We start from the raw sequence: 25383 nt of genomic DNA on the forward strand, positions 1-25383 counted from the left end.
TTCTGCTTCTATGCTGGAAATGCTGAGACAGAAATATACTGTATGTAAAGTGAGTTAGTGCATTTATCTGACATAAGTTAATTTTAGAGATGATGCTTCACCAGCTGAATCATCCCTGAAATTAGGCTACTACTGAAAATAAATTTTGCATTTTATAGGAGACTAAAAGAAAGTAATAACACAGATATACTGTAGAGGACATAAAGGTTCCTCGAAAATACATGACAAATCTGTATTTTAGTAACAACATACCGAATAGGTTTTTTAACTGGGTCTAAATACTATTTTGGTTTTGTTAGCATGCTTGAAGATTAGGATTTTTCTGTTTGAATATAGGTTTCCAGCATACCTGCTGGAAGGCAGCTCTGTGGAGAAGAACATGGGGACCCAGTGGACAACAAACTGTCCATGAGCCAGCAGTGTGCCTTGGTGGCCAAGGCCAATGGTATTCTGGTGTGCTTTAGGAAGAGCATTGTCAGCAGGTCGAGGGAGGTGATCCTGCATCCTAATGAGGCTGCACTTGGAGTGCTGTGTCCAGTTCTGGGCTGCTCAGTACAAGGAGACACAGAACTCCCGGAGTGGGTCCACTGGAGGGCTACAAAGATCCTCTTATGAGAATAGGCTGGGAGATTTGAGCCTGTTCAGTCTCGAGAAGAGATGACTGAGAGGTGACCTCATCAATGTCTATAAGTGTCTGATGGGAAAGTGTCAAGAGGATCAAGCCAGGCTCTTCCCAGTGGTACCAAGCAATAGGACAAGAGGGAACAGGCAGAAAGTGATGCACAGGAAGTTCCACCTGCATATGAGGAAGAACTTCTTTACTGTGTGGGTGACCGAGCACTGGAACAGATTGCCCAGAGAGGTTGTGGAGTCTCCCTCGCTGGAGATGTTCCAGAACTGTCTGAAGACAATTCTGTGCCCTGTGCTCTAGGATGGCCTGATTGAGCAGGCAGGTTGGACCATACGATCCACTGTGATCCCTTCCAACCTGACTCATTCTGTGATTCTGCCTAGGAACCTGTGTTAGCAACTATTTGCTCTTACAATCAAGCATTCTAGAGTCTGACTTCTGAACCCTCAAGATTTAGGATTTTAGCATTTATTTACTTACTTATATATTCTTTCATAATTATTTCAGTTTTATCTGACATCTGATAATTTATCAAGCTATTGCTTCAATAAGATATTGCTTTCCAAATTTGTTTTCATATGTGCTCTCCATCAATATTGTACTTAGATGTTTGTATTGGGAAATTAAAAGCAGGTTGCTGCTTAGAAAAAGACGAAGAGTAATAATCTTTTTTATGTCAATGGTATCGTAAGATTTTCTTGTACAGCATAAACCTCACATCTGGCACCTACAGTTTCAGATGCTTAGAAGCTCTTTCATCATAAAGTGTTCAAGTTTTGTTTGGATCATGGCAGTTCTCTTACAGTCAGTAAAATCCTGTTGGTTTGCAGACCAGGATTTTCAAGAAATTTTGTATTTTCAGCTTTAATGAACTTAAATGTATGAATAAAAATTTAGACCACAATGAGGTCCTGTTTCTCATGTCTTAGGGAGTAATTGCAGAGAAAGGAGAAGATTAGTATGTATTATATCAGCTTTCCCTTGAGTAGAAAACCAAAGGTTCATTCTGATAACTTGTGTGGTATTAAGTAGATTATGCTTTGTAAGCATTAAGGTTTTATACCTAATTCCTGAAGCCACAAGTAATCTTAAAAGATGTCTAATAATAATTTGAATTGAAAATGCATTTATTGGCACAGGTAAAAGGCAAAAGGTCATGCTGATGTAGTACATGGTGTTCCTTCTTGGTTGTCCTGCACTGCTGCTGAAAAAAGACTACTTCTGCTCAATAAACTCTCAGTATATGGAAAAAAACCAAGAGCATCCTTCAGTTAATAGGTCCCATAATATTGCATATTTAATGGTTGGGAAGAGAAATGTGTGACATTTGGTAATACAGCATTAAGTATTTTGAATCATCTGTGTGAGCATGACAAACATATGGGTTTGTATTCCACATTGTATTGTGGGTCACCTCTTTCTCTTTATGAATGCTCTAGCTCTTAAAAGAGACACTAATTACATGTGCAGTTAAGATAAATGCTGACATTTTTCCTTGCTAGATTCCCTGAAGAATGTATGCAGGAAGACAGCAACTCAAACTTTATAGGTGTTTTTATTTTATGGTCTTTTTTCTCCTTTTTTAAGGAGTTGAAGACATGAGGTAGACCCAAATCCCAGTCTGTTGTATAAATCTTGTGCAGTGCAGACTGGCAATTGTAGGAATTAATAACTACATTTACTAGTACTTTTTTTTTTCCTTGTGGCTCACCGTCTCTGACAGAGTATTTATATTCCCCAGAACTAACATTCTTTGCTTACTTGGACCTTCAATCTACCAAGCCACAGCTGTTCTTACTGTGCTTTCACCAATGCTGTGATATACTGAGTAGGAAAGGGATTTTGATCTCAGCTGCACCATTGTAAAATACAGTTTTATATGTGACATGTTTCCATTGACATCAGTTGAGTTTCAGTGGATTTTCATGGCTATAAGCAAGATTAGTTTTTTCAAAGCCCTACAACATCTCTTACTTAAATCCCTACCTCTTGTAGCAATTCTTTCTGGCAAAAGCTCTAGGTAATCTCATATTTAGATTTCAGTAAAAGTTCCTTTTTGCACGGGCCCATGATTTTCTTCACAACTCTCCTTTTTAGGCTGAAGCTGTAAATCCCTGCTCTCAGACACTTGCAGCTAAAGCAAATAAGGGATTTGAGAACCTAGCAGGACCAATGTGTTTATCCAGCACTGGATAAAGCTTCTTCACTCCTTCTGCCACTGCTCCCATCTTCCTCCATTGCTGCTTAATTTTGGAGGCCCACAAGCTCTTTTTCCACCTGCTGTTTTGACTAGACAGTTCTGCGTGGATGGCAGTCCTGGCATCAATAGCATGGTGCCTTGCTTGGGCACAGGCTAAAAGTAGTGTAGCATTCCTCAAGGATCAAAAATTAAGAGGCAGCCTCAGCTCATACCACTGTAGTTCCAGCTGGGTGAGGCTTTTCACAAAACATACTTTCTAGGGAGATGTCTTGGCAGTAGCTGCTCGTGGCTTTTTATATCATAGCTTAGCATTTGTCATGCTTGACTAAGAAGTGGAACTCATGGGAGTAATTTCCTTCTTCCTGAGGGAACTTCAATCTGTCACAACCTCACCAAAGCATCTCCTAACTACCCAAGAACTCTTCCATCTCTGGACACCCCTCTTTTTTTGGAACTCTTCAACATGCAAAAACAATAAAACAAGTCATCAGTAAGATGTTGTAGTTGTGTAGTTAGAGGACTGGATCAGGTCAGAAGTTTGAGATGTAGTTGTTACTACTAGAACTCAAGATTTTTTCCTTGATTATTTTGTGTAATATGTGGAGTTATCCTGGAAGGCTTCCTCATCTAGATGAATGCACTAACCACAAAGCTATTTTGTAAAGGTAGAGTAGCACTGCTATTTATTAAAAAAAAAAAAGGTTGGGTTTTTGTTTTGCTGGGCATCATTCTTTTCTACAATTAAAATCTCACCTGTAAAATTCTCCATTTATGAGAAATTTTGAATTGTGATAGTTTCTTCCTTATGAACAGATCAGGCCAATGTGCAATATTGCTTATGCAAAGCCAACCTGATCAGTGAAATAAAGTTGCCACTTATCTAGCAACCCAAGAGTCCCACAATTTTTATGAACAGGTCATGTAATGAATTTGTGATGCAGATCTTTGGCTCATTTTCTGCCTGGTTCATATACTCGAGGTCTCATATACTCGAAGTGAGTTTGGGAAAATAAGAATAGAAATATGGTGACCATAACATTTCAGATTGCGTTATGAGATAGGTTCTTACTGCACGGGGAGCACGGGCACTTGCTGCAAAGTTCCAGATTCAATTCTGAAGATCAGGAGCATACAAGTTTGTCAAATCCTTGATTGAGTCTGCATATTCTGAATGAAATGAGTTTACTCTGAGAGTTGGGCCAGGAAAGGAAAGGAAATGTGTAATTTACATTCAGTAGTTTGTTTCCACTGTGAAATGTTTTATTTTGGGGGTAAACATTTTGTTGTAACTGTGAAAAAGTTATAGGACATTCAAAATGTTTTGTGATTTGATTGTTTCCCATTTCCTTGGAAGAAAAAGATAACAAAATTTGTTTACAGAGTTTAAACAAATTTCGTTTGTTAATACAGTATTCAGGTAGGGTACAAAGCTGTCATAAAAATGGGGAATCCTGGGTACAAAACACCTACATCAACTTTCTACCCTGACACCTGATCATGATCAGTATTGTTGTCAAGCATGTACAGTTTGTGTAACAGGGTGTTACACATGTTCTTAAAGTACATGTGTATATACTTAACAGGTGGTAGAAAAACAATTTGAAAAACTAAACCCCTTCCAAACTGAAATTGTTAGTTCCTAAGAAAAGGGGACTTGGCATTTTTCTGATAGGAATAAAACTCCCATTTTAGGAGGAAAACTTTAACGAGTGAAATTTTTGTAACAGTTCAAAGATATTGAAATGCTATATCATCAGCAAGAGTTGCAGATGGACTTTAAAGTTTGTGACTGTAATTTGTCTTTTACTGTAGGTACATAGAGATGTCTCTGATTGTGCACCTTTCTGTTATGCAGTAAACTTTTAGTCCTGGTTTTGTTTATCAGGCTTTGTGTCGGTATTTCTTGAAATACCAATATGAATACATTTTCCAGGTGTTCTTAGTATATATTTTATACTAATATCCATCATACAAACAGGGGGTAGAAAACAACATTTCTTCACTGAATATATGACAAAAAAGTAATAATACAGAAGATAGTAAGAGTCATATTTTAGCATATATCAACCTGCCATATCTTAATTTCAGTGGGATTGATGAAAATAGAAGTTGCAATCGAGTCTGTTCAGTTATCTGATTTCCTTAAAAGTTGTATTAGCTTTCTCTTTCATTAAAAATGGAGAAAAAATTCACTACATAAAAAATTGTCCCTTTGTTTGAAGGTTCAAGCACAAGTGCGACATGCAAAACTCAACTTTGACAAACTGAAGACTGATGTCTGTCAAAAAGTGGATCTTTTGGGAGCAAGCAGATGCAACCTCCTTTCTCATGTGTTAACAACATATCAGGTATTCAAGGAAAATTATGACCTCCAAAAGAAAGATCCTGTTAATATGTTTTTTTTAAGAAGTTACCATGGCAATATTCAACTGTAAGAATATGTAACTACTATTGGAGGGAAAATGTGAAATTTGCACCAAAACAGATTTGTATTAAAGTTAACATTGCATTGAAATTTTATCCTACCTTGCAGACAACACTGCTTCATTTTTGGGAAAAAACTTCACACACGATGGCAGCCATCCATGAAAGTTTCAAAGGTTATCAGCCGTATGAATTCACTATGTTAAAGGTAAGTAATATGTATGTTTGCCCCATGATAACAAATAAGATCATACAAGGATGTAGAAAGCACACATTGATATTGTGTCCATATATTGTCTGACAATTTATCCCTGTCTTGTCTTTTCATTTAATTACAGTTTTTCTGTTTAATGTCCTTTTGACTAGTAGGTTCGAAAACTGCACGTACAGTGCAGTGACTAAGGAATATTTCAAAGAGAGACATTATTAAGGTCTGCACTTAATTATGTGTTTTAAATGCTAAGTGGGATTGTGTTTGATTTTTCCTAAGGAATTGTAAAATCCAACAGAATTAGGGGTTTATGTTGCTCTCCAAAATCCCACAAATGAATTAATACTATTTTGCCTTTGCATCTGTTTTTAAAAACTCACACTCTTTAAGAACATATTATTGAACTGAATATGAGTAAGTGGACGCTCAGGGTTCCCATAGTTTACTCACTTTTGAACCCTTTACTGGGAAATACTGTTTTGCTTGACTAGTGGTATTTGCTGATCCTTTGTAATCTTTGAATATGGCATATGTGCAATATCTGATGGAAGTCTGAGATCAGAGTTTTGTGAAGTATCTAATAATAATCACTAAACATTGTGTATTTTCCTGGTCAGGCCTGTCCCTACATATGAAGTTGCTTTGTGTGTTGCAATTCGAGGTTCACTAGAGGAATGGAAAAACAGTGGAAAATTCTGTGAACCTTCCTCATAGATGTATTTGTCCTGTAGTTATTTTGGGCAATGAAATAACTATGTGATTGGCCAATACTATTTGCATGGGAGAAAAATAACATATGTCTGACAGAGGTCTGATGGAAGGGTTACCTTTGGGAAGAGAGTGAGGAATGAACAGTATGTGGCAAAGACACTCTTTGCTTGGAGAGACAATGCACTTTGAAAGTGATAGCAAGTCATAGCCTCAATCCCTGAAATGCATGTGCATATGACATGTACAAGTAGAAGTTGGACTGTGTTCTGCTATATAGCCTGTGACTACCTCAGAGCTCTTGGAAAAGAATCACCTGAAGGTTTAAGGTGTAATTCACCCCAGAATACCAAACTTGTCTATACATGACTGCTGTGTTTAAAGATGTTTTCTAGAATGTGTGTTGGGAGGGAGCACTTTCTGAACTTTGAAGTGCATAAAGAGCTTGTGGAGACTGTTATTTCTGCAGCTTGAAACACCACAGCAAACCAACCAACCAAATTTCAAGCTCAGTCTTTCCCGGTTGAGGACAAAAATAAAAGGAGATTTTGTGTTATCCAGCCTCTGAAGAATCCTGTCTTGCAGGAAAAGTCCTCATTTGCTATGAAGTTAACATAACTTTAAGATTCTTTCTTGCATAGTCCACATCACAGAAGATGGGTTTTAGCCAGAGTTTATGTCCAAATTTCAACAGGAGACAGTTGGGCACAGCTATCTTGACATTGCTAGTAATTACCTTACCCATTAAACTCCAAACCAGAGAAGAAAGTACCCTTTACTTCCCCACTGTTGCTTCCCATTGCAGCCTGGGTTTAGCATGGCCAGAGTCCTGCTCAGGAGCCTGGGCACTGTGCTAGTGGGCTGTTCTCATAAAGTCCCCATGTTAAAAGGTTTCTGAGGAATTTTCTATGTCTGCTTTGATACAAAGCTATTCCTGTCTGTTTTGTGTAGGTAGCCTGTATTGTTGCTGGGTATTTATTCTTTATTCTCTTTCATATCTAAAAATATTATTTGAACAGGACATAAGATATTTCAAGACGTATAGTAACATTTGCATACCTTGGAGAGAAACTTGTACAGAAAATGCACTCGTTCTGGAGTGCAAAGTACCCTTGTGATGGAGGATGAGAAACATGTGGGGATGCTTGTTATCTTTTGAATTTCCTCCTGTGAAACATTTCAGTACAATCTAAATTTGAAATTAGGTTGGGAATCTATGATGAAAAAATACCGTCTATATTGAGTCCACATGTAACAAGCACTCCCTTGAAGTATCTGCAGAAATGGTTGTGAATATTGTAGTGTGTTTAGGATGCAGCCTAACTTTGTTATGAGAATCTTAACCATTTTTGTTGCTGGCCTCCTGCACTGAAAGATGTGATTTCCTGGTTTTGCAGTGATATGTATGTGATAAATGATGCTAATCAGGAGGTAGTTTTATACTACAAAATTTCATGTAAGTCTGTGCTTTCAGAAAACAAATATTTGGGAATAAGACTATGTTACTGGCTTTCAGTATCAGTTAATTTCTTTCAGTCTCTAGAATGTGGGATTGTCTTCTATACTAGAGTCTTCCCCATGATCTCTTTGTCCCAACTGTTAGTTTCTGTTTGTGTACATTAAATGATTGCTAAGGAGATTAAATCAAAATCTGGTGGTTGCATCAGGTGAGATTGTGTAGCCTAAGAGAATAGATGTCTGCTGCTACTTCAGGTGCATTACTAGGGTAAGTCATCTCACCTCTACTTGTCACCTCTGAAGGTGTGGGACTCCCATGAGTCCCATCTCTCCTCTGCTAGACCTGGGTGTGGAATAACAATAGATGATTATGGTTAGGGAACTGACCCCTACTAGTCATATCATATGTTCATGCCAGAGTAACTATATATTAAGAAGGAGCTGCAAGCTAATTCTGCATTGAGATTAATTTTTAATGAAGTATAATAAATGGCTATTGCTGATCTAGGGTAGTATAGTTTCTGATGGAGAAACTTCCAGTCTAAAAATGTACTCAATGAAGTTGCCATGTCTGTTGTTGACTTTACGCATTAAAATATACAATCAGAATATATAATTGCTTAAAATACACTCAGTGTGCCCGTTTCTACATTTAATTGAGATTTACCTGTGGTACTTGTTCTTGCATGAACTGCTACATTTACCCCTTTTAGAATATTTTTTCCTGTCTCATATCATAAAAGGGATCCTTCTTAAAAGAAAATTCTGAATTCAGTGCTTGCAAATCATTTTTGTCTTTTATGATTCCATAAAGGACAAAATTTTGCTCGTACAAGTGATCCTTCTGAATTAAACTAAGCATATATGCATGTAGGATTAGCATTTTACTTTAAAACAAGAAATTAAGTAAACTGTTAATATTTGACTTAGATGTAGACTGTCTTACTGAAAAATTAAGAGGTGCTATGTACTGGAAAATTGCTATTTGTATTTTGTAGTATAAATATATGTTCATGTACCAGGTTTACCTCAGGAAAGAGACTGGAATGCCTCTTGGGATTGTTTCTGGAAAGAAAACATTGTCTTTAGAGATGTTTGCCAAACTCCCTTAATGAAAAGCAGCCCACTTGTTTTCTTTGCTTCAGGGTATATGCTGAGAGTAGTATAATTGTGCTATTGCAGCTGTATTTCCCAACTGTGAGTTTTATGCTTGATGAAAGATGATTATTAATGTGCTAACAACTCCATGTATAGTGATGTAAAAGTATCTGTTACTGTATCCATTGCTGTAATATTACAGATGATGGGCTGCTGTTTGGTAAAGCCTTCAAGGTATTATTGTCTCAAAATTAACTTATATCAAATGAATTCAAGTTTATTTCAGGGGCTACTTTTCATGAATAATACCTCTTTCTAATTTCTGTTACCATTTATTTGCCTTGGTTACTTAATAAATATTTAGTTGCACTTTTTACGTTTCAGTGCTATAATACCTGAAGAGGTCAAACAAGGCTAGAAATAATAATAGGGCTGGTAAAGGAGTCAAAAGATGTAAATCTCAGTGCATCCATTTATTTCTGTTTAAAGTGGATTGCTGCTGCCTGTGCTCCTTACATGGTTTGGAGCACTCTGTCCAAACAGATGTTATGACACTGGTGCCTTCTGCTGACCTCTGCTGTAGTCTGGTATCCTTTTTTGTTTCTGTTCATCGCACCATGACTTTATTCATAGGCATGATTGGTTATGATTTTGTATCTCTAAGGGTTTTGGGAAGGTTTGGTATTTTTTTCCCTGATGAATGTCCATGAAGAAATTCTGAGTCTACCTGCTTTTCCACTTCCCTTTCAGCTCTCCCGACAAATGAAATATGTCCGAGTTTGTGTCTCCTCAGTGATGTTGCACTTCTTCATAAATGTTATGATGTCTTGGGGTGCATCCCTGGCTCCTGTAACTGCCCTTAGCTGTGTTGCTTTGATTTTTTCTCACTCAAGAGGTGCATTAGTTGTCCAAGGCACTTGGGGGGAACTGTAGGCGAGCTGAGTGTGTTGTCAACACTGGTGATTTAACTGCAGAGGGCAGGTTTTGTGTGCAGTCCAGATGATCTTGGCTTGACTTGAAAGCAGCAGATGCAGGTGAAGGAATTTAGTCAGTCAGCCTCGGAATGGAGCCTGAGCTGGAACCAGAATTAACTCTACAGGGGATGAATCGCTTGTCAGCTTGGACATTTAGTCTGAGTACTGTGAGCAAGCAAAATATCACTGGATGACTTTTGGTGTTGGAGACAGAACTAAGTTAGGCAGAGTGAATGACTGCAAACTTGCTCTGCTAGTGTGTACTGCCTTACTCTTATTTTTATAGTAAAAGAGAAATTATGGAAGCTAGGAATATAGCTTTCTAAACATGCAAGGATCCTACTTTAAGCTGCATACTGGTGTAGCTCACAACAAAATCCATGTTAGTTCATGTGAGCAACCATAAGAGTGAAGCTACACATCTGTCTGCTCTGAGCAACAAAGTCAGGGATATGTCCTACTGAAATGTGATTGCTTTTGTTTGAACTCAGTCTGTGTCTCTACAACCCTGTGTAATCACTGCACTTTCTAGATTATGGAGCTTCTTCCCCTCTTCTAATGTAACCTGAAACAATTAAGAGAATATCATAGTTTGATTTTTATGCCTCCTGACAGTAGTGATCAGATTTTTGTGGGTTCATGTTTAGAAAATGGTTGACAGTGTCCTTTTAACACTCAGTTTTATTTAATACCCATTCTCTATCTTTTTAAAATCTTTTTAAATGTGTACCTTGGTTTGTAGTGCACATCAAGATGTGGAGTAGAGAGAGGCAGGGGACAGGAAAATAATTTCATTATTTGCTATCTGACTTTGAGGGAATAGTGTTGGAAGCAAATTCTTTTATTGAATTATTGCATCAAAATACAGCTGCTGATTTTTAACAATCTTATCATAATCTCCATTGAAACCGAAGCTGTATTTCAGAGCTGTGTTTGTTTTTCTAATACAGGAAATAATAACTGCCATTATTGTCATGCTGTTTCCTTCCCAAGGTACTTCTGAGCTCCATGTCTATGTGCTGTGTCCATGGCTTGATCACAGTCCTTTAAATATGGATTTCCTGAAACACTAATAAAGAAAGCATCATAAAGAAGGATGCTGATTTCCCTGTATTTTTCTTGGTGAAGATGTAGAATATTCTACTTCTGATAATTTTCTTTGAATTGTGTAATTAGGCAGTGGTTGAAGTAGTTCTGTTTGTTGTTCAAAACCGTTACAGCCTTCCTGGGGCAGGCTCTGTGGTGCTATACTGGATGGCAGGCAGAGCACCCCAGCTGTTTCACCATTACCTCCTGATTATAGTGGACTCTATGTCCTACTGTGAACGTGTCCAAGATGGTTCAAGTGCCCAAAGCAGTACAGTCCCCATAATGCAGAGGTGCTGTCTTTCTCTGCACTGCACTTTTGTGCAAGGAGTGTATATTTGTGTGTTTTTGAACTCTAATCCAGGTCTTCTTGGAGTCAGTGCAATAATGCCCATCAATTTTAATAGTACGAGAAATACCCTTGAATCAATACCCAGTACAAATGCAGGTAAAAGGGTAACATTCATTCACAGGTGGTCTAGCTGAGCTGTCTAATGTCCTTATTCAGAATCCAAGAAGTAGGCTTACATGTAATTCTGGTTAACGCTGTCACAGTGTCAAAAAAAAAGTGGCAACTCACAGAATAAGGTAAACTTTTTTAATGCCTCTCTTTATTATTGCTGCTTTATGATCCCTCATCTTTTGACTGTGATGTCTGCATGCTAAGGGTGCTTATGACAAATTAATCAGCAGTTCTAGGTAGAATTAGCTTACTGAAAGGGGAAAAAAAAGCAACTTCAGTACAGGATAGATCCATAAGTTTGGTTTCTAAAACACTGAAGTGTAGATTTCCTTATACAGACAAGTACTGACCCAAGCAGAAACTGGAATGCCCCTTCTGGGGACTCCTCTGTCCTGGTTAACAGGACAGTGCACACAAGACCTGTAACATATCTGGGAATACTTTTATTGTGACAGATGGCCTGGGCACTCTAACTGTTATTCAACAGATTAGGCCACATTTTTTTCTTTGTTTTACAGTTCTCATGAAACATGCTATTGTTTTGTTCAAATTCCAGGTGAAAAACCACTACATTATGTGTTTGTTAAGTTTTGCACAAAAAGTCACTTCTTTGTTTTACCCTTAGCTTTTTGGGGGGCAGAAGGAAAAGTTGGGGTGAGATGCACTACTATGACTATCAGTGTGACAAAAATAAATTTAATTACAAATGGTTGGGACTATTCACATGAAACATGGTTTTATTTTTCAGAAACTGAGTTGGGCTTTGGAAAGAGGAAAATTTTTTCACCTTCAGAGCAAAACCATTTGATAGAAACAAATATTCACTTGCTAACATCTGCTATTACTTAATTACTGTGTTCATTTTTTCAAATTTTCATACAGAATTCCTAATTAATGCATAACAGGGGCAACTGGTAGTGTATTTATCACTTGAAGAGTCAGTCTTAACGCTTTATGTGTTGGCCTGTTCACTTGTTCTAATTTTGGTTATAAAAATGGTGACCGTGAAACTGCACATCATTGTCTTGTAGCACAGTTTTTTAGATTGCAAAAGGACAGTAGAGTTTCATAATACCACACCTGGCTTCTATCAGACTAATCTTCCAAGATTTTAACCCTTGTTTTCAGGTTCAGGATACAAGTAGTATCTTCTCACTACACTGTAATTGCCAAGTTTGTGTGAATAGTTGTGGAGGAAAAAAAGAGAATAAATAAGAAAAGAAGCAGTATATGATGAACAAACAGATGTAAAGAATTATTTTTTCTCATATTTAAAAAAACAAACAAACAAACAAAAACCAAAAACAAAAAACCAAAACAAAACAAAAAAATAGCAAAACAAACAAACAAACAAACGAAAAAACAGAAAAAAAAAAACGAGAACAAGGAGGAAAAAAAGAGGCCAAACCCCAAAACAGCAAATAAACATGCTGTCAGTGCCTGCTTTGCACATACAATAGATGGTTTTACATAGAAATCTTTCAAATATTTACTGAGAAATACTGGAAACAGAACATGAATTTAGAAGTGGCTGTCACCTTCTTATACCAAGTGTGTTCACAGACTCGACTGAATATCTTCTACGTTTTTAATTTTGCTTCATTGAGTCAGATATAGCTCAAGACCATTCTTGCTAATTCCTGTTGGTTTTATAATCTGATTTAGCCTTAAATGACACACTTTTGCTTACCTGATTCTAGTTTGTTTTCTTCTCTTTGTTTATATTATGGTTGTGGTCTAGAGCTTGCAAGATCCTGTGAATAAACTAACTGAAAAAGCAGAAAAGGAGGACCTGCAGACTGAAAGCACTAATTCAGTGGAAGATCAGCAGAGTCAGTAAGTCACATGTCTTTTATATTAAAATAATAATATTTTTGTTTATAATCTGCTTCGTGGTTGTTAAAGTCACCAAAAGTAAGTAGAAATATAAGTAGAATTGTAAGTAATTCTAAAATAAAATTAGAAATAGAAATATAGACACGGCTAGTCTAATCCTACTAGTTAGCTCAATACAAGAATTTCTGAAATGTTGTAATGTGTGAAAACTAATTAACTTTATGGTGAAATTAAGAGCTTTAAAGACCCATTAAACCCTTACATGTTTTTCATCTTTCCTAGCCTTTTTTTTTTATTTTTATCAGCTTTTGCTTCATTTTTTTCTTTATTAAAAGAAATGGTAAACAACTATACCTGGGAGAAGATATATGAGCTTTGTATTTCACCTTTCAGCAGCATCTCCTTTCTCTTGGGAATAGGATATAGATTACTGATTGCTCTGAGCAGCAATCAGTTTTTGTAATGTATACACCATCAGTTAGTAATCCAATGAAGCAGTAGGTACTTAGTATAAAATATATCTAAGTGAGCTGATGCTGTCAAGGTTTGAGTTACCTGTAACTCTGAGGTGAGAGAGACTTATGAATGGACTGCTATGGGGAGGGGAGAACAGGAGAACGGGAGAATGAGATGTGATCTCTCGCCTACCTGACCATCAGGATTCAGTTGCCAGAAGATGCAATGTTGATATAATCCTGCTGCCACCTGTTGTTTTGACTGTCCTTGCTTCAATGAAGTACCCAGCAAAGGATCAGTTGTCAAAAAGCAGAGAACAGCTTGACCGATTAGTGGATTTTGCTCAACTATTTATAATAATGGATTTTTAAAGAGTTCAGGTTTTCAGTCCTCTTTCTGGTTTAGATTCAGAACCACCGACCAAAACCAGTTTATAAATTGGTCAGATTTGGTGTTATTCAGATTAGAAAGGACTTGACCAAGTACCATTTGGCAGGTGGTTGTCTCCACAGCACTTCCCTTAAATCTGTTGCATCTCATGTGACAATAATAAAGAATGTAATAAATAACTGTTTTCCTCAATGTTGAATATAAAGTTCTAGAATGAATGCATGATTTATGCAAGATATGTGCATTGACACCTACCAGTAAATGCATCAGATGCCATGTCATGGTTGCAAATGTTTTTATTTATGGATTATCTTTTACCTTATCTGGCATAAACCTGAGGGGAAAAAATGTCACAATTTTGCTGTCTAAAATCATAAACAAACATCTAGGACTCTAGATGTTATACAAAACAAAGCTTTTAAAGTCCTCATGAACTTTCCATTCACAGTAAACGTTCATTATAATAGAATGTGGCCTGAATCTGATTTTCGTCTACCACGAGCCTGACCTCAAGAGCTTGGGAGGTGGCTCTTTCTGTCCTGTCACTAGAGATAGATAGGAGGAATGTGCCTACCCAGTCCTTTTCAGCACCATATCAGCCTTGTGGCTACTTCATTCCCAACTCCTTGAATGGCTTTACACAAAGTAATAGCAGTTAGAAGGTATATATTCTTCATTGAAGAGATTACTTTTGTATAAGAACTGGATGCAAACCACAGCTTTTTTTTTTTTCCTGTTGAGAGCTTGTTTCATCAACACTGCTGATCTGTTCTTTTAGAAATCTGCTGAAATGGGACAAAACTCACCTGTCTGTTGATTTTTTATTACTTGCTGTTAAAAAGAGAAGGGCAAACTGGTTGGGTTTCTTTTTGGTTGCTTTTTTTTCTGGGTGGGGTGGGGGAGAGGGGAAGCAGTTGTACCTCCATGATAGCTATGAAAGACCAAATGTGGAAAAGCAGAATGTACTATACTTTTCATTACAGATTTAGTTATATTAAAAATAGAAGGATGGTAGGTTTTGATAGTTGGTCTTTCAATCTAATTTTTACTTTCAACAGACTTCTACCAATGAAACAATAAAAGGTAACAACAGACCAGCATATACAGCAAATGCAAGAGTCCATCTGTTTTTACTGTTTATTTATTACTGATATGATTCTGTAGCAATGTGACCTAAAAGGGGAAAAATTATTATTATTCTAGAGCCTTAGAATTAATTTCTCAATCTTTTTTCTTATTTTTTCAAATTAAGGTTGATTTCATTAGAAGAGGAGAGCCATACCAAGGAATCTAACTATTCAGGTATTTTATTTCATGTTATCATAACTTCATAAGTGCTGTAAAACATGGGGGGTTTTGTTTTGTTTATTTCCTTTATCAGTTTCACCCAGCAAATCCCTACAAACACATAAAACATAAACCCAGGAAGATCTCTTAAAACTAATCTCTTACATGTTACATCCCACTGCATTTCATTCAGTCACTCTCAGATAGATCAAATAAATAGCTTGTCTTCTGAAGCCTAATTCTTACCTTGGGCATGTAGCCTTCAAGAAGGTATTCTGTAGGTTAGTAGGTGTTGAGGCAAGGGAAGTGTGCCACTTAGCTCACTAGTTTGTTCCAGTGATTAAACATGTACTCCATGAAAAACTTGATGAATTCAGTGGAACTTCTGCCCAAAAGCCAGGCAAAGTCATATTCAGCTGCTGCCAATGACCTTATGGGTTGTTTATTACACAGTAACACAGCCAGGCTCCATTTGGAGGTGCATAGTGAAAGAATGGGAGGCAATGGGCACAAGTGACAGGAAGGGAAATTCTGAGTACGTACTAAGAAAAAGGTGCTTACAGTGAGGGTAGTGAAGTGCTGGGAAAAGTAGAATCTTCACACCTGGAGATCTTCAAGACAAAATAACTTCATAGCTGCAAGGCTTGGATAAGATCACCCACACAGGTCTCTCCAGCCTAAGAAATTCCTGGCTTTTAATATATCTTTTTCTACTAAATTAATGGAGAATAATTTTAATATGTCATATTTTATCCTCCATGAAGATACTTAAAAGATACTAGATGAAAATCAAGACTCCTCTCAAATCTTTATTTCAACAGGCTGGCCATATCACAGAATATGCCAAGTTGGAAGGGACCCACAATGTTGATGTCTTGAAGACATCTGCTTTATTTTTGAAGGTTTTGTTTCCATTCCACTTTACAAATCCCTTTTCAAATATATAACTGTACAAGACATTTCTGATGTTGTTCTCATGTGTCATGTTTTTAGATGGTAAAATCACATTCCTGTTTCTAGATCCGAGAAGGATATCTCATTTTGCTGCAACATCAAGTTTAAAACTCATATCTGAATTTGTTGTTTATCAAGACTCAGTTCCTTTTGGTCACAGGTTTCCAGGACTCATTTATCCTTTCTAAAACATGGCATATATTCCTTATGCCTAGAGATATAACTTACAAGTTGGTGGTATTAAATTCCTCCAGCTCTGACTACAGAAACTGATTGACTGGCCTGACTGACCACCTCTAATAGTCTGTTAGTTGTTGGCAAGTTTTTTTCAAGGGTGATTTTGTATTTACTTCCAGATGACTGCTAAAGCCATTGAATAGCAATGGATAAAACACTAAGCCTTGCAGATCTAAACTAGAAACACTTCTACTTTGCAATTATTTCTCCTAACAATGTGTTTTTGACATCTGTTAGTTGTCACGTTCCTAATCCATTCAATATGTTCGCTATACATTTTACTCAGTGCTAACTTTTAGCTGGAAGGCTCTGCAGTGCAAAGTCAAGTTGTTTCTAAACAAATATCTTTACTGAGAAATAGCTCACAGTTTTATCAAAGAATTAAATTAGTTGTGTTTTTTTAACTAGATCTGCTTGCCATAAAAACAACAGTAAATTATTATAGGAGCATTTATTCTGCTCATGTTCTTTTGCTGAATCCTGTACTGAATGGCATTCTGTTAGTGTTTTAACTAGGAGTAATGGTGAGCTACCAGCCCTGAGTTACCTACAATTACTTGAGTCACCCTCTTTAATTACTTTTGTTGTTTGGATAGGGTTTTTTTGAAGTAATGACACAATATTAGGACATTTCCAGTGTTTTGAAGTTTCACCCATTTTGCAATTAATTAGATCAGATATATCTTTGACAAAATATTTTAATATTCTTGGATATAAAATCTGACTTATATTTTTTAGCAGATGTTTTCTAGAATCTCAGTTACTTATGGACTGTAAAATATTTCATTGTAATATAAATACCTTGTTCTGTCTCTTTCTCCATCACCCCTAAAAGGAACTGAAGTGTTTTGAAATACTTCTAACTGCTCTGCTAAATTTTTCCATCTCCATACACTAGCAGGTCTATGCCATTGCTAAGATTTGTTTTTCCTTAAACTACCCTTTATGTTCAAAAGTCATACAGATATAGTGCCTCTTGTGAGGGAGCCATGTTGCTTCTTAATTTTCCTCACCAACTACTTCTACTTCATAACTTTCATTTTTATCATTTGCTCTGCATTTTCCCTAATATACTATGGATGTCTTCAAGATTGTCTCCATGATGTTTACCACTCAACTAAGGCAGGCTTCCAGCACAGCTGTACCTTTTTCATTACAGAATTGTGGCCATCCATATCCCACCTATCATGACTTCTCTTTCTGATTTTGTTTTCCCCTCTACCAGTCAGTCTAGGATTGGCTTTTTCCCTCTTTAGCTCTATGCATTGTCCTTTTATGAGAGCATCATGTATATTTATTCATGTGTGTTTATGCCTCTCCTATCTCTCTCTGTACAGAGTGCAATCAGATGTGATCATGGGTTCTTAAATGACCATCTGATTCTATTTCTGATAGCACATTTCTGTCCTAGCAAAGCCTTATAAAAATAAAATTATATCAACAGCAAGCTGTTCTGTTTCCTTTAGTTCTGAACACACCTTGAAGTTTCTCTTGGAAGGTTTTAGCATTTCTCTTGAAAGAGTTTGGGATTCCATTTTTATTCCCTGTAGAGAGTTTTATTTCTCCTTTCCAGTCTCTCGTGTGAGGCTTCCAGCAGATGGGTTTTCCAGATCTGGCAATACTGTGACCAAACCCTTCCTTTGCCTTTAGAGCTATAGACTTAGTTGTCTAGGAGCTAAATTTCCCCAATGGTTAATGGTGGGAGAAAGGCATGTTCAGCAGGTAGCTCATCCCTCCTGCTTTTCTACGTGTCTTAAATGGGATTAATCACCTGAGGGAGTTGTCTTTCTCTTCACTGATAGACAGAATCAAGATGATTGTTTTGACTCCATGTCTCATGTGAGACTTGCTGAGAGTTTAAAGTGGTGGTGTTTTGTCACCTCTAGTTTATAACCCTCAGGTATACATTTTCCCTCCCATTGTTCTTAGCCCATTTACTTCCTGCAGAGGAGATGTTGTTACTTATATCCTGACCTGGGGTACTTTGTGGCAAGATTCCTTTTCCCTATTCCCGGAGTTGGTGTTAAGAAGAAGAACATACTGCCAAGGAAGGCAGTATTTAGAGAATGACAAGGTCCTGGCACATTTGCGCTCCCTCCTGGCCTGTCTAAGTACAAGCTTCTAAAAGAGATGTCTCTGCTTCTGGAGGACAGGAAAGACCTGTCTGATTCTTGCAGTTGCCTCAGTTGGGTGCACTCAACCTGAAGAGAGCCTAGGATGACAGGCAGGCATTCAAAGGAGGATCCTCCTCAGGTTATTTATTAGCAATTTGCCTCACTTCTTCGCAATGCTTGTATCTTGGCTCTTTCATCCATTGTGACCAGACTTATTTTAAACATGACTCATTTAAAACATGAATACCAACCACCTTCCATGTTGATCTTATAGTGACGTTATTTATAAGCATAGTCTCCTGCAAAGTGCAGTTTGACATGTTTATGGATCTTGATTACAGCTGACAATGGCAAGGATGTCATTTCCATGTTACAAGGAAATTGTAGCCACAAGCAGAACTCAGGTGAAGAGACTTAAGAAAACTGCCTTTAGATGTATACATACATACTGATTGTCAGTGTGCCGCCGATCTTCCTGTGTTGCTTTTAATTTTTTTTTATTTGTTCTTTTTTTTTTTCTTTTAGGTGCCATAGATGACTTATTAGACCTGCAACCTGAAGAAAATGGTATGAAATAATTGTGCATGTCTGTTTCATCTGCTTTTCCATCATAGTCACCAAGTGTAACTTTAATCTTAGTTCTTAAATGTTTTCACACTCTGAAAGGTTGAAGGAAATTATTCTACAGCACTATTTAAAGTGTTAAAGGAAACTCAGCAGAGGCACTACTCCTGATGTCGTAATATGAGGTAAACGTTACTGGGGATAAAATTTTTTGTATCAGCTAATTCAAGATTAGGTAGACTGGAGTATATCCTGTTTGCCCCACTGAAGAGGGTTCCACTGTAAAACTTACCCCTTCTATAACATTTCACAGACTTTTTGGTTCTTTAATTGTTGAACTACAACTCTTGGGAATACGCTAGTAACCACAAGATTTTTTGCTAGAAATGCACATATCAGAAACAAATAATTTAGTCCTCTTAAAACCATATAAGAACTGGTGACTTCTTCCAGCTAGAGAGTTAATTAAATCCATTATGCTGTCTTTCTGCTTCACATGTTATATTAACATGTGAAAGATCTGGGTAAAAGTTTTATATTGAGTTTTCATATGAAGTCAGAGTATTGCCTGTAATTTTTCATTTGCTTTTCACTCATATATCTCAGAAGAATGAGTAAAAAAAACTTCAACAACAAAACCAACTGTGGCAACTCAAAAAGCAAATGAAGCAAAGAAAAAAAATCCCTTTGTGTGGTTTAGTCAGTCAGACTGAGAATGTAATTGTATTTAAGACTCTGCCTTCATGGTAGGTAAGGACAGTTGCGAACACCTTGACTTTGGATCTGCCACGGGCATTCTCTTGCACTGGGGGGAAATTATCCATGTCGGGAATCACCCATAAAAGCAGAAACAGGGATAGTTCCTCAGCTGTCTGTGCAGAAGCAGCCCTAATCTGTGGATAGATAAGGTAGCAATGACTTCTTTTCTGTGGTTAATAAAAAAGGTCAGTGCATGTCTGATAGTGGCATTTTTTTTCTGGTTTTCTTCTTACTCAGTTCCATTCCTTGTTGGGCCTTCTTAGTGGAGATACAGAAAATGCATGTAGTTATTGCTCATACAAGTTTAGCTGTGTCATTCTTTTTTCTTTAGTCAAGTAATTAACTTGATACAAAAACTGTTGTGGGGTGTCTGCATCAGCTAAGGATGGCCATGGCACTTTTAAAATATCAGCCATTTGCCCTAATTTTACGCACTAGCTAGCTTTAGGCTATTGAGTATTGCATTATTTTCAGTGAACCAGTATGGTTAGAGGTACACTTTCATGTTTCAGAAGGAAGTCTTAATCCTGTGTTGCCAATCATGTACTGTTGTAATTTTTTTTAGTTTCTCTTCACTTTTTCTTTTCTTTTAATATGTGCAAAATGAGGCATGTTTGTGAAGGAATATGAGCATTGCTAGAGGCTTGTTCAAACAACTAGAAAAAGAATGTAGTGACATTGTTCTTTCAGTGTTTTATTGGAAGTTTTGGATTTTTTTTCATGGACATTTATAAGGCAGCATGTGCATACAGAAAAAAGGATTTTGTCTGAAAGTGGGCAGTGAAAACAGAGAAACAGGAAAAGAGGGTAATAGAAGATTTACGGATGAAGTGAGAAAGTCCATATCATTCTAGTAATCTAGCAGAAATACCACATAAGTAATATCTCAGTAAGCAAGACTGGTTTCTAGATAACCTTTATGGCAAACAAGGGTAGAACTTGCTGCTGCTTACTTGAGGTAGCCTGAGTGTAAACACCACCCTCTCCTGCGGCGGGTGCACAGTCCCCACAGGAACATCAGAAAGACTGCTAAGCCAAGAAATGTGTCACTCCTCAGACTTCTGGTGGTCATTACACACTGCAGCAAGACCTAACTGCTCTTTAGAAGTAAAGCTCTATGTTGTACTTTCTCCTCCAGTAAGAATGGGACTCCTGCAGTGGGTACCCCGACAGAGCAGAGCTTTGCTCTGAGCTGTGCTGCTGCAACTGTTCCGCTCTGGGGCACTGTGGTTAGGTGCGGTGTTGGCGGTGTGTCTGAGCAGATCTGTTACAAGGGCTGCTCCCTTTGCATCTCCCCTTGCAGAGGCTTCCTGAAAGCAGCTTTGAGATGATGATGCCCCATAGAGATCAGAGTTCTTAAGTGCCTTTGAAATAGCAGGTGTGTTTCCCCTGTGGGAGGATTTACCCTTCTGCCTCACCTGCTGAATAACTTGAGGGAATTGTAGATACTTGGACAACATTAATATTCTTTGCTGTTTATCTGAAGATGGGAAAACAGCCTGAAAATTCAGGAGAATAAATTGTTTTCAATGGTATTTTAGTTATAGTCTAGTGGGAACATCAGGAGAATTGATGTGTTTGTAATGTTTCTATTTCTGATTTTTAGGCCCTGTCAGGGAGTACAGAGGTATATAAAAATGTGAATTAGAAAGGAGCTGAATCTCACAACTGACTTCAGTAATTAATAAAATCCTTCTATTATGTGTTTGTTTATCAGTTTCTTAGTATGTAGGTGTGTGTGCTGACGCATGAGTCTATTTTAAAACACAGTTTTGCACTTTTTTTCCTCCTCTGACTCAACTTCAACCATTTAATTATAAATTACTACAGCTATTAAAAGGAAACTTTGCTGAAAATGCTGTTGCATTTCAGTAAAATGGCCTGTTGCAACCACTGTTAATCTTTTATCCCAACCAAAAGGGTTAAAAAGCATCTTTGTAAGTTGTTATGCAACTTGGAGAGCTCAGATGATCTACCCCAACTTTGGAAAAGTGAGGTTACTTCTGTGCCTTACCACAAGTTTGAAACAGGCATAATTAAGATGAACTGATGTGGATTTCAGTAACGTAACATTATCAGCCTTGTTAACCACCATTTTTGTGAACTGCAGACTCCCACAGTGGAGCTCCAAATGTTTCCAAGTAAAATAACACTTGGGTTTCCATGATAGTTCTTTAACATTCCAAATATATTGGAAAAGGATTATGATCCTGGTTACCAGTTTTGTGTATTTTATATAACTATTTGACACTTCTAAAATAGGAAATTTTTTTTTAAGGAGTAATGGCTCAAGTGATCTAAGAGCTTCTTCAGCTGCAGTTCTGGTACTGGAAAAACTAGCACAGGCAATCAGAAGGAAAGTGGGCCCCAGTTATTTCTCAGCAGCTTATGAGAAGAAAAAAATGACTACAGGTTTGAACAGTGTAGAAATCTAACTGTGCATTAAAGTAACCTTTTTTCATTGGGAAATACCCCAATAATTCAAGCATTGGTCAGAAGGTCATAAAGATGATCTTAGGTATGTTCTTACAAAATTCTAGAATAATCCCTAACTCTTACTTTTTTTTCAGTTTATACCAATCTGATTTTTTGGGGAGTTTTACATAATGTTTCAAGAAGCAACATAAAAGTAGTCTTCTCCAATTATTTAAATATTAGACTACGTAATTTTGGTGTGTTTAATAGATTTTTAAGCATACTTATAGTATTATTTTTAATGAGAAGTGAGTGTTAATAGCAGTGAGGCTATCTAAGATAATCAAGGAATTATTTGTTGCATAAGGTACAAACACAGATGTCCAAGAGAATTGGGTCTAAAAGAGAAAAAAAATATTCATGCAAAAATATTCCATCTCACTTAACATACAAAACCCAGATTGGTTATTTTTTAAGAAGTTCCTGCTTTGTCTAAAAAATTATTTCTTTTGACTCTCTTGTTCTGAGACAGCTTCAAAGGAACAGTTTGTGAGGTCCTTGGAGCCAGAACCTGGTGATAAGGATGACATGGTATTACTGAATGAGATCCTCAATGCTTCCTCCCTGGATGAGGGGGAATTCAGCAAAGAGTGGACAGCTGTGTTTGGACAGGTTGCTGATCTCACCACGAACTCTTCAACTAGAGATGGGGAGAATACTTCATCATCTGTGGTACCAGCACCATCAGGCTACTTGCCCTCACAGCTGCTAGACCAAAACATGAATGACTTGCAGTCGTCCTTACATGGTGAGAGCTCATCTTGTTCTCTTAGTATGTGCGAAGTGTTAAGTACCTAAAACCTAAAGTCAAGATTACTGTCTTGAATGTTTTCATTGAGCTTCCTGAAATGTTCCGTGGGTCTTTGAGATATTTTTTTCCCTGAAACAGAAAATCTGTTTGAGTGGGTTCTGCTGTTTAAATCACAACTCTTGTCTCTGTTAAAGGGCCAGGGAACCAAAAATAATTACTGTATTTTGTCTGGGGATAGTATTTTTATACAACATAGTGAAAAACAATTGCATTAGTTCATTTTTTTCCTCCAAAGCATCCTATGTGTTGCATGTACAGATATGGGTAAGGTAGAATGGGTTGTCTCATCCTAGCAAACGTACAGGTGGATTCCTCTTGCAGTCTGTTTACTGATGCAACTCTTTCTCTCCTCTTTCTTCTATGCAGTTGATTCTCTTGGCTTTTCCAAGCTACTGCTGGGGGAGAAAGAAAGAGGGGAACTAGGGCAGAGCTTTCCTGCTGCTGCTTTGGCCTTGAGGAAGGGAGAGAGGAAGGATAGGCTGGTGGTAACCAGCCAACAGCAACTACCTTCATCCTTCCCACAGTCTGGCTAGATTTCTCCTAGGGCTTTGCAAGCTGGAGAAGGACCTTGGCTTTTTGGGCTTTGTCCCAAGACATTTAAATCTCACTTGTGGAAGAGTGATATAGGAAAGGCTAGCAGGCTGACTCTATCCTGAAGATTACTTCTTCGAATCTGTGCAACTGGTAGAATCACACGTGATGTAAAATGACCTGTCACATTTTGGCAAAAATAAGAAAGTCAAATTTATCTTACAATTAATACACTTACCACCAGCACCCCTAGAGCAAGATGTCTGGGTTCACTGACTTCAGCTCTTAGTTGAAAAATGGGGGAATGACATTTGTAATGATGCACAGTTTTAGATGTATTTTTATGATAAGATACACGATTTTAAGCAAGTTACTGAAAATAGCAATAGAATTATTATGAGATTGGGGGGTTTTCCACAGCTTTACATATTTTTAAATGTATTTTACGTATCAGCGTAATTTACATTTTTAAATGTAAATATGTTTCTGTAGGAAAAATATTTTTGAGGTATAAAGAGCAAGCAGGATTGTGTATCCTTTCTGAGACAGCTGTTAGCTCTCATTTGCACAAGGCACTGGCATTGGCTGCAAAATCAGAACTCGGTTATGTTGCATTCAAGGAACACTAGAAATGGAAAATCCAGTCCAGTCAACATGGTATCCCAAAATATTTTTGAATTTAAAAAAAGAATAAATCTGTACTGGAAGAGCAAAATATGTTGATGTTTTCAAATGGATTTCCAAGGTTTTGGCAGAAGATCGTGGTAATTGGTGTACTGGCATTTGAAAAGTCAGGGCTAATCAGCTGAGTGATTGTATCTGATAATCAGCATGTTCCCAGCTAACTTAATTTGCTGAGTAAAATGCATTATTTAAACTAACTTTCATAGGCTATTTTTCTTTTTAAGTTTTTTATTTATTTTTCAACAAAAGGTGAAATTTGGTCCATTTTATATCTGGTGAAAACTCAGCTTTAATCTTAAACTACATTTCATTGCACTTCACAATGTCTCTTTCATAATTTGACCTTATCAATAAATATGGGAACAGAGACTTTTTTCTTAAACAAAATACTAACTGACATATAAGCATATCTAGACATACAAGTAAGAAATATTAGAATATAGGGATTATATTTTTACTGAGGGCTTGTGATACATCTCCTACACTTTTTTTCCCCTGTGTGGTAGGATTACTTAATAATTATTAAGTGTGAAGCACTACACTGTAGCCTCGATGTTGCATACTTCCTGTGTGAATTTGGCCTTAAGACCATAAAGATTCTTAAAACTCACATGCTTAACTTTAAGCACATTAACTTTTCTATTAACTTCAGTGGGATTACTTACTTATTTTATGTTAAGCACGCTCATAAATCTTTGGGGCTTTGTTTTCTCTCTGCCTCAGATCTTAATCTGTAAAACAGGCACAATGCTATGCAGGTTATAAACTGTTGCGGTCAGGAATTCCCAGCTCAGAGTTTTCTCTGGCTGTATTTATAGGCAGGATCTAGCACAATGGGACTTTGAATTGCTATGGGGCCACCAGGTACTGGTTTAAAATACATATAAGTGTGTATGTGTATATATATATATGCAATAGAAACAAAGTGTGCTCCCAACAAATCTTTTAGATTCTCCTCCAGATACAGTTTTGTAGTTTGGTTGCCTTTCTGCTTTTTCAGAGAGAGCACTGGCTTTCTTTTTTCATTATGTT

General features: G+C 37.1%; 1 protein-coding gene across 6 annotated transcripts in view; it reads left to right on the forward strand.

The window, feature by feature from the left end:
• The window catches only part of ICA1 (islet cell autoantigen 1), a 72329-nt gene that overhangs the window by 41838 nt on the left and 5108 nt on the right, over positions 1 to 25383 (forward strand). For all 6 annotated transcript variants that reach the window (XM_018075874.2, XM_018075875.2, XM_018075873.2 and 3 more), the window contains 6 exons: positions 5054 to 5179; positions 5365 to 5463; positions 12995 to 13089; positions 15188 to 15237; positions 19053 to 19094; positions 22798 to 23073. In XM_018075874.2, the coding sequence (XP_017931363.1) occupies positions 5054 to 5179; positions 5365 to 5463; positions 12995 to 13089; positions 15188 to 15237; positions 19053 to 19094; positions 22798 to 23073 (688 nt within the window). The remainder of the gene's footprint in view (positions 1 to 5053; positions 5180 to 5364; positions 5464 to 12994; positions 13090 to 15187; positions 15238 to 19052; positions 19095 to 22797; positions 23074 to 25383) is intronic.

This window comes from Manacus vitellinus, unplaced genomic scaffold, assembly GCF_001715985.3.
Source record: "Manacus vitellinus isolate BGI_N305 unplaced genomic scaffold, ASM171598v3 scaffold_3_pilon, whole genome shotgun sequence".
Lineage (NCBI taxonomy): Eukaryota > Metazoa > Chordata > Aves > Passeriformes > Pipridae > Manacus > Manacus vitellinus.